This window comes from Telopea speciosissima, chromosome 5 (genome assembly GCF_018873765.1).
Source record: "Telopea speciosissima isolate NSW1024214 ecotype Mountain lineage chromosome 5, Tspe_v1, whole genome shotgun sequence".
Lineage (NCBI taxonomy): Eukaryota > Viridiplantae > Streptophyta > Magnoliopsida > Proteales > Proteaceae > Telopea > Telopea speciosissima.
Window position 1 is genome coordinate 9,014,539 of NC_057920.1, and position 16,272 is coordinate 9,030,810.

General features: G+C 37.7%; 2 protein-coding genes and 1 long non-coding RNA gene across 7 annotated transcripts in view; 1 reads left to right on the top strand and 2 right to left on the bottom strand.

Moving 5' to 3' along the window:
• LOC122661621 (mediator of RNA polymerase II transcription subunit 32-like) overlaps window positions 1-16,272 on the bottom strand; it is a 31,112-nt gene that overhangs the window by 10,960 nt on the left and 3,880 nt on the right. The window contains exons 1-2 of one of the 5 annotated variants that reach the window (XM_043857081.1): window positions 12,464-12,925; window positions 11,309-11,325 (exon numbers count right to left, since the gene is read on the bottom strand). In XM_043857081.1, coding sequence (XP_043713016.1) covers window positions 12,464-12,895 — 432 coding nt within the window. In that variant the 5' untranslated portion in view covers window positions 12,896-12,925 and the 3' untranslated portion in view covers window positions 11,309-11,325. The other 4 variants (XM_043857080.1, XM_043857077.1, XM_043857079.1 and 1 more) reach the window with 4 other exon arrangements.
• Window positions 680-6,687, bottom strand: LOC122661619 (dehydrodolichyl diphosphate synthase complex subunit NUS1-like). The gene is made up of 7 exons (XM_043857074.1): window positions 6,513-6,687; window positions 5,164-5,455; window positions 4,566-4,627; window positions 3,600-3,795; window positions 3,390-3,486; window positions 2,199-2,281; window positions 680-724 (listed from the first exon to the last, which is right to left on the bottom strand). The coding sequence occupies exons 1-7, from the start codon at window positions 6,597-6,599 to the stop codon at window positions 717-719; spliced, it is 825 nt and encodes a 274-aa protein (XP_043713009.1). The 5' UTR covers window positions 6,600-6,687; the 3' UTR covers window positions 680-716.
• On the top strand, window positions 3,766-4,314 carry LOC122661623. The gene is made up of 2 exons (XR_006332911.1): window positions 3,766-3,828; window positions 3,879-4,314. It is a non-coding gene; the product is annotated as an uncharacterized LOC122661623 (long non-coding RNA).

The window sequence follows — 16,272 nt, forward strand, 5'->3', positions numbered from 1 at the left end:
AATGAAAGCACAACATCCATTTCCTCCACTGCTCATGTATCAGGATTCAGGATCAAAAGCTTCATCCTAGATTAATATAACACCAGAAAATGGGAGTAAGGAAGGCCATTATGTAGGTTCCGATGAACAACTGGAGTGTATCAGCCCCAGGGCATTAGGGCCAGAACCATTTCCAAACACCCCACCAAAACTGAAAAATTTGATGCCAGTGTTTGAATCTATGAAAGAATTTTATATGCTTTTGAATAAAGGATTTCTGAAAATTATATTATTTGTTTTCCCAGATGACATAAAAACTGGAAGTCAAGTAAACTCTTAATGAATAAAGGTCATGCTTGTTAAGATGCAAATCAGAATGATATACAACAGAAGATCCATTTAATATTTAAGTGTAAAGTGATGCGGACCATTTAATCACCAATTTAGCAAATTGGGTAAAGAAACCAGTTACATAGAACAAACCCGCATTGGAAAAGATAAACAATTGTTTTCCCCTCATGAAAATCACAAATGGCAGTGGTTACAAACCAAAATGGCAAGATGAGCTAGTTCCAATTCTTGCCGTATGATTTCCCAAATAATTTCTAGCCTCACATAGGTGGCTGGGTGCAAGCAGGGATACTTCAATATTTTCTGTGATCACTGTACAATAATTTATCTTTTACCATCTGATCCAACAGCATTTCTTGATTGCAGCACCATTATCAGTACTCACCTCATGAACCTGATGTCCGATACACGTATGTGATAATTACATAAACCAATATAATAAATTGATATTTCTTCAATTAAAGCTCAGCTGAGAAATTTATGCCAATCAAATTAGAAGTAGTCTGATGCAACTAAAATAAAATTTAGGCAAGTGTTATGAGGGACTATCAAATTGAGGGGTTTCAATTCCTACACCAGAAGATATTCCATTGAGTCAGCAATAAGCAGGTTTTGTCCTGCCAGGCTACAGCTCAACCTGGATAGCCCCAAATGACACCTAGTAGGGTGTGAGCAGTCTGCAGTCTGCCCACAGCCCCAAGACAGTTTTCATAAACCTTGTATAAAAAGCAGGAACAAAGCTTGCTTTCAACACTACTTTCAACCTCCATGGAAAGAGAGGAGAGCAGAAAATGGGTCTGCCGCCTATCTACCATAGTTATATTGATCACCTCCCAAAAAAAGAAAAAAAAAAGAAAAAGAATGTTACGTGTTTATACCTACTGTTTTACGAGGTATGTTATCCTGATTTTCCCCATCCTAATCCAAAAACCATCAAGAAACTCACCCCCAATCCCACATTGGCCAGCTTTTTTGGAGGGAGGGGTGTTTGGGGCTTATAAGTGGTGAAGGGAAACCTGCCAATGGATGCATCTTTTGGGGTGTGGACCGGACACTTGATAAGTAGTTTCTGAGTCACCCAGAGGAACTGGGGATGTGGGTTCAGGGGCACTGAAGTGTGGATCCTACATGGGGGGGAGGGGGGTTTACCCCGGCGAGGGCCAGGGATTGAGCAAGACAGTTTTTGCGGTCTCGCAAATCCCATCCCCCCAATCCCACTTCGGCTAGTCTTTGGGGGGGTCTTGGGGCGGAGAAGGGAAACCCCCAATACCCGTGACAAAAAGGTAAGAACATCTAAGTTGGTCAAAGTGTTGAAATGTGTTATTTGCTATTATTTTGAACAGCTGATTTAAAGAACAGTCTCTCTCTATCTCTCTCCTCATAAGGAATTACATAGCTAACCTCCTATGTATGAAACCATTCTGCACCACTTCATTGGTGCACTCCCCTATGCTGCTTGCTCAGAGAACCCTCTCCTTAAAACTTAAAATAAGGTTTATATGGCTAGAGCATTATTGTGCTACACTTCTCAACTATTTTATAAATTAACAGATTTTTTTCTAGTGTAGTCCCATGAGAACATAGTTTTGATAGATGGGTGATAAGGTCCTCCATATTCCTTTCTTGTGGAGGGCCCAACTAGAAATAGATAAGGGCCATAATGCGTTGCAACCCTAGCTTTCAACCATTTCTCCAAGCAATGACCCGCAATATGTAATAGAAGTGGAGAAAAAAAAAACGATCCTCATATCATGATAAGAGAACGTAATACGCTACAAAAAGGGGAAGTGTAATATAGAGACAGAAAAGATGCATATAGTCTTTTATTTCCTTGGATCAAAGAGGTGGAGAGAAACATAAACCCTTACCATAGTTCTGGTGCACCATTGTGAACTTGCACATGGATTTTATGATGGCACCATATTTCATGTTTTTCAGTGATCCCATATGTCTGTAACATAGAAAGAAAAATCAAAATTATCACACTAAATTGAAGGGAACTTTTCAAGAATGCATACTTTCATGAAAGAAAAAGAGAGATTTACAATCTCTGACTCTGTAAACATTCAAAGAGGAGCTGCAAGTTAAAATTATGACAAATAAGTCCTCGATGATGATTTATTAAGAAAGAAAGAAAAAAAGTCATCAAGGAGAATTAAATTTGATTTATGTTTATATCATTCAGCCCATGAATCCATGATGGTATGACCACTGTTTACACTGAGTAAACCGGGTTGGTAAAGACAAAACCAGCCACTCCTATTGCTTAGGGTCGAGTCTAGTTTTTAAAGAAAAGGGCCCATTCATATATAGCAGGGTGGGGCAGTTTAGGGTCGAGCATTAGTGTCTGGTTTGGCATTTGTGAAGCCCATTCCAAACCTAACCTGTTGCAAAAACTATCCACACCTGATTTGAGCAGAAGATTATATCAGTTACATTGAGTAGAGGTGTAAATTTAATCTTTAACAAGTTTCAAACAATCTAAATAGATATCTGGAATGCATTATAAAAGGTCAATTAGAAATTTTAGATATTGAGAAGGTAATTCAGTGACTCCTAGGATTCTAAATTCATGAGCAAGCAATCTTCCTATATACCAAATCTTAAATGCCCCAGAAAAATAAGTTCAGATTGAGTAATTGAGTTAAATTTATCAACCTGTGACCAAACTCAACTAGTCAATCAAGTCTCAAGTGCCTGGCTGAGTTAAATTCTTCTTGGTTGATTGACAACTTTGAAAAACTTTTGAACCATGAAGATAGAGCATGAGATTGAGAATTACAGGTTTTGGAGGAGCTTTATCCTGGCTATGGTTCAAATGGATAAAATCAATAATTCCTTTCCGAGAATACTTCACACAGTATAGGAAGAACACTAGCCCTACAACATTGTAACAATAAGACAGCATCTCAGCCACTGAATACTGTGGGTCCTACTGTTTTACATGGTGAGGCTCACCATGTTGAGCAGCTGAGGTACCGTGATCTCACTGTAGTAGGACTAGCATTTTTGTACAGTATAATGATGGGTAGCATGCAGAGAACTGAGGCAACACTCACACAATCTCTGTGTACCGCATTCTCCATGGTGGGAATCCAAGGTGGCACCTTGTAGGCCCATATACTAGAAGAAGGTCAGGTTCTGGCCCCCCAACACCTGACACAAAAAGAAAATAACGCATCAAAAAGTATGATATAAGAACTATCTTTATTTTTTCAAATGGGGAATACACATTCAGATTGAGCATATTGGAACAATGAAAAACAAACCAACGGCTCTCAGTGCATTGGTCATTTCAAGTTCTGTGAAGACTGTCTCCTGATCTCCACCTCTACTAGCATCTTTTAAATACTTGGAACAAAGAAAGCTAGCTGCTTTAGCTACCCCCTCTTTCCCATCAGATAAGGAAACAAATTCCAAAACCATATGCTTTCTTTCCAGAAACAAATTCCTTTCATCAGCTCCCTGTAAAAAAGCATGAAGTTCATGAGAACTCTGGTAGTTGCAGGGGACATCCTAATAGCACAACAATAGACTAAATAAATAAGTATATATGTATATACATGTGTGTTATCTTTTGAGAATAGCAGGACAGAAAATAGTAAACTGGTATACATCTCTTTCTATGTCTCTCTCTCCCCTCCCCCTCTTGTTTCAGAACCTCAGCCACTACATGGTACAGATTGCGTGCCTGCTCATCTAAAGAAGCTAATCCACCTTTCGTAGTGTATGCACTCACGCAATACAAAATAAGCATGACTAAGCGCTAGAAACAAGGAAAGAATAAGTATATACTTTGTTCTAATAATCCCATTTATAAGAATTCTATTGTTATCACTACTGAGAGAACTAATGAATAAGATAATGTCAATTAATGTAACTCCTACTAAAATGCCAAGACCTAAGTTGCTGTAAAGAGAGTCACTTTGTCAACCATAAATCTGGGAAAGCAAAGAGTCTTTGAAGACATTCACCACATGAAATTTTTTAAAAGAAAAAAAAAAACAATTAAAAGACTATCTTTTAAACCCTGGCAAGTTATCAATGGACATGAATGGCCAATTAATTTTTTCCAACTAGCATTCAACACAAGTATAGTTATCCATGGTTAATAGGTTATGAAGGGAAGAAATTAGGAGAAGTCCTTCAAATGACCAAACTTCTGCCAAAGGGTTGAAGTGAGCCTTGGAACTAAAAGATGCACTAGGATGAAATGTTGAACTAGAAAGCACTACCTCCAATGGCCTTGCATTGCCCAATTTCTTCAAAATAATTTTCTTTGAGTCCTTCAAAACTCCTAAGAAAAACAAATAAGTAAAAATTAAATGACATGCAAAACAAGACATATGTGTATATGTATAGATCTAGTTTTCCTACATAGACATTAAGGAAAGAATCTCCTTAACAGGCACCTAGATCTGCCATGTGGCAGGTCAGATGGAGCTGAAATTTTGCGGACATGTAGAACCCAAGGTCCTCTGCTCACATGTCAAATTTCAAACCAATCTGAGTTTGTCAAGTAGCAAAACAAGAAAGTGAAAAATCTGGGACTACCAAGAGAGAGCATAGGAATATAGTGTTGGTGCATGGACATATATGGGAGGCATGGCATCCGATGGGTGGAGTGGATGATTGAATTTGAGGAATGAATTGTGACATGTGTGCTATTCAAACCATTTCCTAGATATCCAACAGTCAGATTTGCCACATCACTCTTTCAAATGACAAAACTAAGTGTGCCCATTAAGGAGATTCTTTATTAAATGGCTGTGCGGGAAAACATTTTGATATATATCCAATAACAGCAGTACGGCATCTTACATTTGTCCCTACCTTCAATATCATAAAGGCAAACATGCTTGATACCTATTTCTGACAACCAGCTTAAGAGCTCAATAACCCTCGAAATGTGTCGAGCTTCTTCACTGTCTACCACAATGGCTAGATACCGAAGGTTACTTAGATTGAGTACTCTGTACCTCCTCAATAGCCTGCTTGAGATAAGATAGCTTTGTAGCATAAGAGCTATACCCTGCCCAAGATACAATATGCTGATTGCAAGATGTGGTAAATGCCAGAGTAGGAGAAGGAAAAGCTTGATTAAGTTGTGCACACAGTATGTCTGCACTAGCACAAAAGTCATAGTGAGAATCCTATTCAAATGTGGGATACAAACACACAGGAAAATCAATCATCCATTTAATGTAATATAGAGAAAAAAAAATCCCCTTTTTGTACTGCATTCATGTGGATATATGAGTAGCAGATTTTGACACTCAATCAGTGCTAGAAAGAAACATTCTTCTTCTTGTATACATGACCTTGTAATAGATGAGCATAGTTTATTGTTTTTCCCACTTAATGGCTTTCACACAAAAATATAAAATTGATTAATTCACGGTAGATATGATTTTTTTGTGGTCAACAAAGAGGAGACCAGGGGGGGGGGGGGGAGGGGACCACAAGCCTTGCACCAGGACCCATGGAATGGTGAATACCACATTTCAAAATGGACATTTCCGTCAAGATGACCAATACAAGACATAGTTGATCTAAGGTTGGTCCTTCTATGTTAGTGACCCAGATCCAGCTTGTATTCACTTGACGTTAATTTTAAAGCCCATCCCACCATGTTTATCTTTTAACTTGGTTTTGGGGAAGGAGGGATTGGATGATTGGGGAAACACCTTTATTTTCTGGCTCATTGACAGTGTAAGAGAGAAGGTACATTCTGTAAGGTCCTTATCCCAAATAGCAGAAAATTGTACTCAGGAGCTGATTCAACATTAAGTTACAGTCCAAAACCAAAACAAAAAGAGAAACTGAAATGATTAATACAATTCATAGAGAGCTCTTGAACTGTTTGTCACCCCCCAAAACACTATGAGTTAGAGATTTAACACAATGAGATCATATGGTCCTCACAGAAATTGTGAAGATTTTTTTTTCATCCGGATGAGGAATAAAACTCTATGCCTGTCAGAGAATGTTAATGAATAAGGTCTTCAACATTTCACAACAAATGAAACAGAATATGCATATGAAAAACGATTTTTTTCATGAGAAATAGAACTCTATGTCTATTAGAGAATGTTAGTGAATAAGGTCTTCAAAATTTCACAACAAACAAAACAGAATATGCATATGAATAAAACAAAAAATTTCATGTAAAGGAAGTTACTTACAACTGATCTGAGAATCCTCTGGATTTTATCCCCTAAATCCATAAATCTGCAAAGATGTAAATAATATCTATCAAGAGCTAACATTTCAATGATAAGATTCAATTAATGAAGGAGTAAAAAGATTGCAGGATATGTTAATACAGCAACAGAGATAGTAAACCCTATATCTATACCTCTGGGGAGACTAGTTTCTAATAATAATTCCTATATGCCATTGAATGATAAGTGTTATGAAGACAACACCAAGTGCTGAGTCCAAATACAAGAGAATTAGCAACCGCCTTTCAACAGCATGGTTTGAGGTCTCGAGAGATTTCGGTGATTTTCTTGGTTTTGACAAGACTCGAGTCGAAATCACACACGATACCAAATCATTACATGGTTTCTCTCGCGGATGCCGAAATCTCGGCCCGATATCTTGTTTCGGCATAAAAGATACCAACTCACTTGATATAAATACAGTGTTGACCAGATCTAGTCGAAATTTCGACCAGTCTCGGTGTCTCTCGGTGAAGGAAAACACCTCTAAACCTCATCTTTTGCTCAAATTTCACCAAACCTCACCTGGAACAAGTAAACTTGTCTCTCAACAACAACGTTTGAGGTGATTTGCTGTATATCTGAACATCATTTGGAGGAGATTTCAGTCATTGGTTTCGATGGACACGACATAATTAGGTCATGACACTTGCAGGAATTTTTTTTTTTAATCACACCCAAAATGGTAGTTTGATCTAGGACCCTTGATTGGTAAGGTACGTTGTATATATATATATACTGATATGACCAATTCCACACAAACTCTAGCATTAGAATACATAAAATTCAAGTAAAACAGCTTAAATAAACAATAGGAATGAAATTTCTATAATTCAAGTAAAACTATTAATTTAAAAAAAAAAAACCACTTGTTCTTAGTTGTGTAAGATTTGATAAAAAAATCAGCATTGGAGGGTTTTTGTGCATTCATAGTCGAAACCCACTGAGACTGGTCGAAAATGTTTCAGAGGAGTTGGTCTTAAAAACAAAAGGGAAAAGCAATCGATTTCTTGAGTAGTTCTGGTCTACCGAGATGCATTCTTGCATTCCGTCGGCGGTGTGAGAAAGAAGAAGAAAGAATAAAGAGGGAAGAAATAACTGTTCTTGATCAAACTTTTCTCTGCTCTTTTTCTGTTCTTTGCTTTTCCGTTGCTTCCTGTACAAACTGTAAAGTGGTTAGTAAATTCAGAAACCGTTGGACTTCGATGCATGAGCTTCACATGTGTTCACTGTTCAATCATTCACTTTTTTTGGAAAAAAGGAAAGATATAATAGATATATTAAAATAAGAAAGAGAAAATACAAGGGATGATAGACGCAAACACAGAGACCCTAAAGCATCCCTACCTAGGAGCTGAAGCAGCTCAGGGATACTTAGTTAGGAGAACAAAAGTCTCACCAATAGAGGACTGACTCCTAGTCAAGTGATCAGCAGGCCTATTAGTTTTTCTGTATACAAATTTGAAGGCCATCTCCTGGAACCTTAAAAAAAGATTGTGAATCATTCAGTTTATTGTTTGGAACCAGATGAATCCAACCACTATGAGACACGTCACAACACTCACATGAGGTGGTACGTGAGATTGAGAGTTTCATTGCCGATTATATTTGTGTGGTGAACTGGTGATGATCGATCGGGAGGATTCAACCAAAAGCAATAAAAAAGTCTGTCTGTCCCTTATAATGACGCTGATAATAGATGGTAATAGGTATAAGAGTTCGCCATCAGCCATCTCATCCTCGTCCTTTCTTGTCATATTCCTTTTGTCCCGCGTGTTGACTAGGTAAATCCCACCAACAAGGTTCAAGAACTCGGTATCGGTTCTGGTTTCCATCTGGCAGAAAATGAGATTCCTCAAGATTAGGTTTTGATTATATCTCGGTTTCAACCTGGTACCATGGTTTGAGGTATTGGATTGGTTTGATCGATTTTGGTCGGATTGGATCGGTATCGATCGAGATCAATCCTGGTATCGATCGAGATCAATCCTGATATCGATCCGATCCAACTGTACGAACAAGGATAAAAATGTAAAAAAATTAGTTTTTTTTTTTTAATATAAGAAAATAGGGACAAAAATGTCATATTTGCCTGAGTTTTGGCGATCTCAATCCATATCGATCGATTCGACCCAACCGATACCGAGATCACGAACCATGCCTGGTACATTTTGAGTCAACTCGAAACTTTGATTTTGAGGATAGAAGTTGTTTTTTAACCCTAATTCTTGTTGTGCTACTTATTTTCTACATTTTGAATCCAATCCATGCATTAATTTCATAAAGAGAACACTGAAAGTAATACTTGTGGTTTTTTACCCAAGTTTGATAGTGCATATTGTTTTTGGACATGGTATCGAATAAAGTTTAACCGAAGCATAACTCATTCAATATCAAATTCAAGATTACTTATCTCTGATTTATATTGAAGGAGTTGTATTCCAGTCATACTTAATTTGGTGTGCATGAATACTGTTTAAAATTGTTTTGATTGAAAATATGTCCAAAACAAATGAATATTTCACTGCTCTTTTGGTTTTAGTAATGTTTTAGCATATTAAAATTTATGGAATTTTTTTATCTGAGAAAAATCCCAACATTTAAAAGTTGAAAATTGCACCTGCTATTAAAAATCTAATTTTTTTAAAAAACTAAGGGTTGACGTTTTATCCTTTTAAATTTTGATTTTTTAATTATTTTTATTGGATTCAAATTAGGAGTATTTGCTTATTTATGAATAGTATCTTAAGTAAATGAAATAACAAATATAAAAAAAATATACTTAAATGATATTTGACATAAATAAGTGTTTGTTTTGATTTCAAGCCAGGTTTCCTCAAGTTTCAATGGAATTTTAACTGAGTTCTTCTTCCATGCCAACCGATCTAAACCAATCCTGGTTATTATATCGATCTCGATCCATAGTCCATACCTCCTGATACCGATTACTAAATCCCTAGTTTTTAGAGGAGTAAGGTTTCATCTTAATATATTAGAAATTCAGGTGAGAAGTTATCATTTGAATGTCCCACTTTACCCCTTTTGTAAACAATATTTTCATTTTTGACTAGTGCACAGAACCATCTCAAGAAGCATCTACCTGGTCTTGGTGGCCCCGATGGAATTAGGGTTTAAAAGAATGGAATTAGGATCTGGATAGATCTCAGAATCTATTTGTAATAAGCTAGAATTGTCCAAAATGCGCCGTAGTACTCTAGAAATTCATTAAATCGATTGATCAAGATTGGCCTTGACAGATTTCAATCCAAATTAAACAATAAGATCCTGATTTCGGAATGACTAAGGTGAAGACAAGAGAGTTGAACCTTTGATTTCCTAGCGGCTTGCACTCTACGGAAAGGCACTGACTAACCGCGCTAGCAATTATATTAAGATGAACTCCATTGAGAAGATATAAATAGTTTCCTAATTCATTGATAACTTCAACTTCCTTGCCGATTGTTGAAGAATTTCAATCCCAATCGATGTTGCTATATCAATGAGATACGTTTGGTTGAGCTACAGAGGATCATGAAAAGGAAAAAATGGTGATCGTTTAGATTTTTCCACACAGACCCACCTATGGTCGCCATGAGAGAAGAAATTGTGATCTGGTGATGTGCTAGAATGTAATCAACCTCGGTCACAAGTCACAACTAGATAGATCCTTTATCCCCGGTGCTTGCCACTGGATTATTCTTTTTGTACCTAATCCCTTACTTAAACTAAACAACTTCGTATTCGTTTCTAGGCTTTTCAGTGCTGCTTCTGCAAATCCACTCTTCTCATTCCTTCACCTGCTCATCCCAAAAGTTCACAACCGAGTTTACGGACACTGCAATCATCTTCCCCAACTGAGCTTTAACCTGCATTGGGCTTTTGATTCATCAAACTCCACACTGAAGAAGTCATTCATTGTGACCTCTGACAAGATCAAACCTTCAAAGATCGCTTATGAGGTGTCAGGCATGGAGGCAGAGTACTCTGTTTCTGATGGGATGGTGAGGATCTTCATTAGCATACCATTGCAAAAGCACCATGACCATATTTAAACAGATTTTGCAGGAATGCAGTGGTGGTGAACAGGAGTCCAGGCCCCAAGCAATGTAGCCGGATAATTTTAAACTCCAAGGGGAGACCCTTGATTTGGCACATGAGCAGAGCACCTCCAAAACCCAGAGCGAAGGAAGAGATTCTATGCTAAGTAATCCATGAGATTGTATAAACTATTTAAATACCATATTTAGTAATGATACATTTTACAACATAAAGGGAATTGAATACAACATACAGTGAAAATTAATAGCCAAATATAGAGTCACATGGAATTATTTTAAAAGTTTCTTTTTGAAGTTTGAAAACTTTACTTCCCTTCCCTTTAATTCCCCTTGCAACCAAACAAAGCCTTCGGTATTGATACAATGCAGGCGATAAGGATCTCACATTTGATGGATCCCAAGTCTTATGAAACCAACTAAGCTCCACCCAATATTACTATATCAAAGCCTCCAAGTAGGTAATTCGAAAAGGTACTACTTTTATGATACTGGTTCTCACACTCGAGGCCTATACTGTAAACCAGTTTTCCAGAGATTTAAAACCAAACCCCTCTCCACCCCCCCACCCCACCCCCCCCCCAACAAGGAAAAAAAGTTGTACCAGAACTTGAAATAATTATCAACAAAAATATTGCTCCAGGAACCAATTTATAGTTTTATAAGAAATTGCTAGGCTTTGAAATAATAGCAAATTTGCAATGCGAACACCTCTGCTGCAAATGAGCAAGCACCACAAAGAAGTCATTCTGGGAGCTAAGCTGTTGATGGGGGCCAACACACAGAAAGAGATGCTCACGACCACATTAAGAAAGGTATAAAGATGTCCCAAGTGATGCAAACAGATTAGTATTACCATCCAAACAGATATAGTTGATTTCATTTCACCGTCCAATTCAGACATTTTTTGTTAACTATACTGAGACGATTGAATTTCATTTCACCTTTACTATCAACCAAGATTTCAAGTCTATCACACCATACGTGCTTTCTATTCTCATGCAAAAATAAAAAGGCAATTAGGCAAACAAATGGGGGAGGCATATAAGATTATAGAGATACAGATAAAAGTACAGAGATACCATATGCATATCAACACTCCTAATGGCAAAGTGAAAAACAACTATCAAGGTAGATGGCCAAAAAACAATCCACAGATGTACATGAAAGTTTCTTCAGAGCATGTCAGTTGCTAGATCAAAGGGATAGAAACTAAGAATGTCTTCAATTTGGGTGGTCAGAGAATCCAGGCATCAAAATAACATATACTCCACCAAGCCTGCATATTCTTCACCAATTACAATCAAAATCCAGCTTCACTTCATCCAGAAAAAAAAAAAAATCCAGATTCACTTCTTTGACAACCACTAACCAATCCAAAGGATTTCCTATCCCATTGAAAGTCAGGATTTTTCCACATTATCCACCTAGTATATCTGTTTTCCACATCATATCATGTATCATAAGTCCATGCTCAAGTATTCTTCAAACCCGAATAAAATCAATTCATTCCTGCAGACCAGAATGAAATTAATTAATTCCATAACTGCACAGGCTAAAATTTACTGATTGGAACTACATCACCCAGACACAGCTAAGGATACAAGTTGGGTGCAACAAGGATTCCATTTCTAGCATTCTCATTGAATTGCATGTGTAGGAAAGGACAGCTCATAGTGAAGCACCCAGGCAACATAATTACATAATTTTCAATTTAATGCCCAATCAAACCTCTCATTCCCAGGAGGGATTGAACACATGTCCAATGAATCTAACCAATCCATGGCAAACTTCTCATTAACACAACCAAGAAAATGAAGCAAAAGAACATCACTGAGTTGTGGAGATTCATACCTATTGAGGAGCATCTTCTGAGAATCTGGTGTCAAAAGGAACAGGAGAATGAGCATGACCACTGGAAGCTCCAGAACCATGTTGCAGTTCAATAACAAGCCACCGGACTGCTTTACTCATCTGTTCCAACCGAACAGCACTAATAGGTGGAAGACCAGAACTGGTACCCTGTCCGGTCCTCCCTGCCACTGCACCAGTTGCCTCATCCACCAGGCATTCTGAGCCTATCCGTTGCTTTGCAGACTCCACAAACTCCTCTGCTTGATCACAAGCTACTCTAAACAATTCCCATCGCTGCTTAAAGTTCTCTAATGCAGCATCTGTGGCTCCTGTCTCCTGGACACCAGAAGCCTCCTTGGCTTCAAGTACACCAGCTACAGCAGCAACAAACTCCTGATATGCATTGCTCAGAGAATCTACGATGCTGTCCATCAGGTGACACACAACCTGCTTATAAAGGTAAATTATAAGATTAATGGTTAATAACCAAATGGAAGTAATATTTCTCCCCACAAATTCAAGTGACATCAATCTTCTATAAAAGGGCATACCAAGTGCACAAGGCTCCCGCCACTGCAGGATCTTGGCATCAATCTTCTATTTTGTGGGAAAATCATAAACATCGTATCACTCAGTAATCTTCATAGTGAATCAAACACAAATGAGGTTTCCTGAAATAGGACATCATTTGGGGGAAGACATAGACCATTAATTTTTCCCCTTCTTTCCATTTGGAGGGGGTCCTAAATTCATATTTAATATATCAAATACCCGTGATATTCAGTGTCACCACGTACATAAAGGACCCTCAAAATTCAAGAATAACCGATCCTTGGAGCCAACAATAACAATCTTGCTGTACTTGTGGATGTATATGATGGGAGGCTGTAGCATGGCCGGCATGGAATCCATAGACTTGGGTTGAAATGGGTAAAAGCCTTGCTATAATTTATCCAACAATTTCTCGACCCTCTGGATTCTTATGCAACTGTTATGCACGAATTACCATCTTAATCTTCTAAGTGGGAGATTACACAAACCATTGCAACCCAACCTTTCACTTCTCAGAAGCACCTTGGCCCAACTAAACCCATTTATGGAAACAGTAGTGCCCACTGCCCAGTAATCAAGGGGTGCCAATCTTGGACAGGATTCTGACATTCTGAAAATGTTGGGATTCGCAAAGGAGATCTCTCCTTTGCCAAGGCTAGAACTCTGAGAAGACTGAGTATGTTTTTGAACTTTAAACACCACAAGAGTTTGTAATTCTTCAATGACTTACAAAAGAAGAAAGAAAAAGATGACCTTACGGAGCTTGAAGTTCAGAGATATACTGTCAGCTCCTCTTAGAATTCGAAACTAAGCTCTGGTGATATTACCACCGTGGGTCAAAACTCTGTCAGTAATCTCTAGAGACTGACACACTTACATTATTTAAAATTGTTGAACCTAACCAAGCAAAATGCTTGATCCATATCAGGGTCAGCGGATGAGATTCCAATGTCACTATTACCCCATTCAAACCTCATTTGTTGGGATAGAAGGACAAGGCATCCTGAGGACCATCTCTAGACTCTAGTGACGGAAAAGCCAAAATCAATAAGTGCAGTTCCGAAAACCTCTTTTCTTGGGATAAAAGGACTTGGCATCTTAAGGACTATCTCTGTTACATGCATAAAGAGTATAATATTATATTATTATTTATTATTATTTTATAGTTATTTATTCATCATTGTACGTAGAGATGAGTTTTAATAGGAGTAGTTATTGAGTCTTAGTGGGAACTTATAATAGTAGTGGGTTAAGTAGTTTTAACTACTTGTAATTCTTATTTATATGTGATAATTAAAGAATAATGAAGAGACTTTGAATGTAATTCTAATGTAGTCCTAGATAGGCAGGAGACCTACTAGGAGCCAAACAACAAGATCAAACAACAAAAGGGGCTGCTGGTTCGAATGGACAGCGCTAGGATTTAGGTCAATTCCTAGGGTTTGGGTTGGATATTGGGAAAGGGGTTTATAAGGTATTAATGGGCAGGTTTAGGGGGTCAATATGGTATAAAAATAATAACATTTGGGAAGGTTTTAAAACTCTGCAATTCTGGACAGAATAGAGTTGCAGATTTTAGGTTTAATGGAGTGGGGGAATGGAGGGGTTGTAGTGGAGACTAAAGGCTGTGTTTAAGGTCGAGTGTAGGGAGAGGTGTGGAGAATATAGGCTGGAAGTATGGTTCGAAATTGATGGCCAGATCTGTAGTTATAAGGGAGTCCTAGTTGAAGTAGGAGTTGCAGGTTTAATGGAAATTAGGGTTTGATGGATGGAGGGGGGTGTGGATTAGGTTAGAGGATGAAGAAGAAGGTTAAATGCTGAATTAATAAACTACTTACTTGAAAGATTAAATCTTCAATGGTAGCAGCTTTGAAGAACTAGACGAAGGACCTCCCGATCTACAAGATGCAAGGAGTCGATCGGAGTCCACCAATCCCTCACCTTGATATTACTCACAAGGTAACCTTAATATTACTCACAAGGCAACACTCAACAGAGCAGAGTAGCAGCTATGGCAGCAAACAAAAGCTTTTTCATTAATCAAATTCGTATTCAATACTTGGCCCCCTTAGAACCTTATATAAAAGACTCAAAATTAGACTTAAACACTAAAAAGGAATGGCCTAACCCAATCCTTAACCTATTAGCTAACTTAAACTGACTAGGAAACTGAAATAGACTCAAAATAGAGTCCTAATGACTTAAAAACAACTTAAACTACTTAAAATAAAAGAAGATTCCCTACTAGCCAATAGGATATAAGAACCTCTTAGCCAATAGGATCACTTCACTTAAATTAGACCAATTGAACCAATTGGATGCAACCAATTTAAACCGGTTCAATTAAAAACACAAAAATAAGACTAAGTATTGGGCTAATCCCGTATGCAACCTATATACCCCTATTTCAGGGCCACTAAAGTGGCCTAATACATAGAAAACCCTTGGGAACAAAGGCCCAACATGTATATATCCCAACCCTAGGCTTATTTCTAATAAAATAAGCCCATTTGGGTGATGAATCTGCATCAAATTTGTTCCTATGTTTTCTCTCTGAAAAAGGAGGTCCGGCTTCCTTAGTAAAGCCAAGGCATCATGGTTTCGCCTGTGATGCCAACCCTATCAACTATCCTACGTTATCTCTTCCCTCTCCCACCTATTTTCTCTCTCTTCACTTCCGTGTGCGTAACAATTGGCATCAAAGCTAGATTTGAGAAAAAGGGTCGAGAAATTGGAAGATGCCGTGCATTTACTTCACATTGGGCAACAACAAATTTTGGGGAAGCTTACCCAAACCATGGAAAAGCTCACCGAGTTATTTACCAGAATTGGATTCAGTACGTCAACCAATGACCTTGCAATGGAAGCATCTTCAAGTAAGGCAAGGACACCGAAGGAAGAAAAGGTAGCAATAATGGTGTACTCGACGCAGCCAACAAAGAAGATGAAGATGACGAAGAAGATGAAGAAAAATATAAAGATATCATTCAAGGAGATTCCATTCTCTACAACAACATTGACTCACCATGAGATAATCATTCTGATTTTAGTAATTGGGATATTGTATATTACGATAAGGGATCCTGGTGGAATTATTATTTCCTCAATTTCTTTGTCCTTGAGGACAAAGACACTTTCAAGGGAAAATGAATGTTATGTATTATTTTATTATTATTTAATTACTTTTTATTTGTAATATGTTACATATAATATTATAGTTATTTAGGAAAGTTATGAAGTTGTACGTGAGGAGTGGG

Excerpts from the sequence above, each read along its gene's own strand:
- LOC122661619 (XM_043857074.1), bottom strand. The coding sequence starts at position 6,599 with ATGTTAGCTCTTGATAGATATTATTTACATCTTTGCAGATTTATGGAT. Across the intron at positions 3,796-4,565 it reads GCAATGCAAGGCCATTGGAG|GGAGCTGATGAAAGGAATTT; the intron begins GTAGTGCTTTCT and ends GCTTTTTTACAG. Across the intron at positions 2,282-3,389 it reads ATGCGGTACACAGAGATTGT|ACATATGGGATCACTGAAAA; the intron begins GTGAGTGTTGCC and ends TCTATGTTACAG.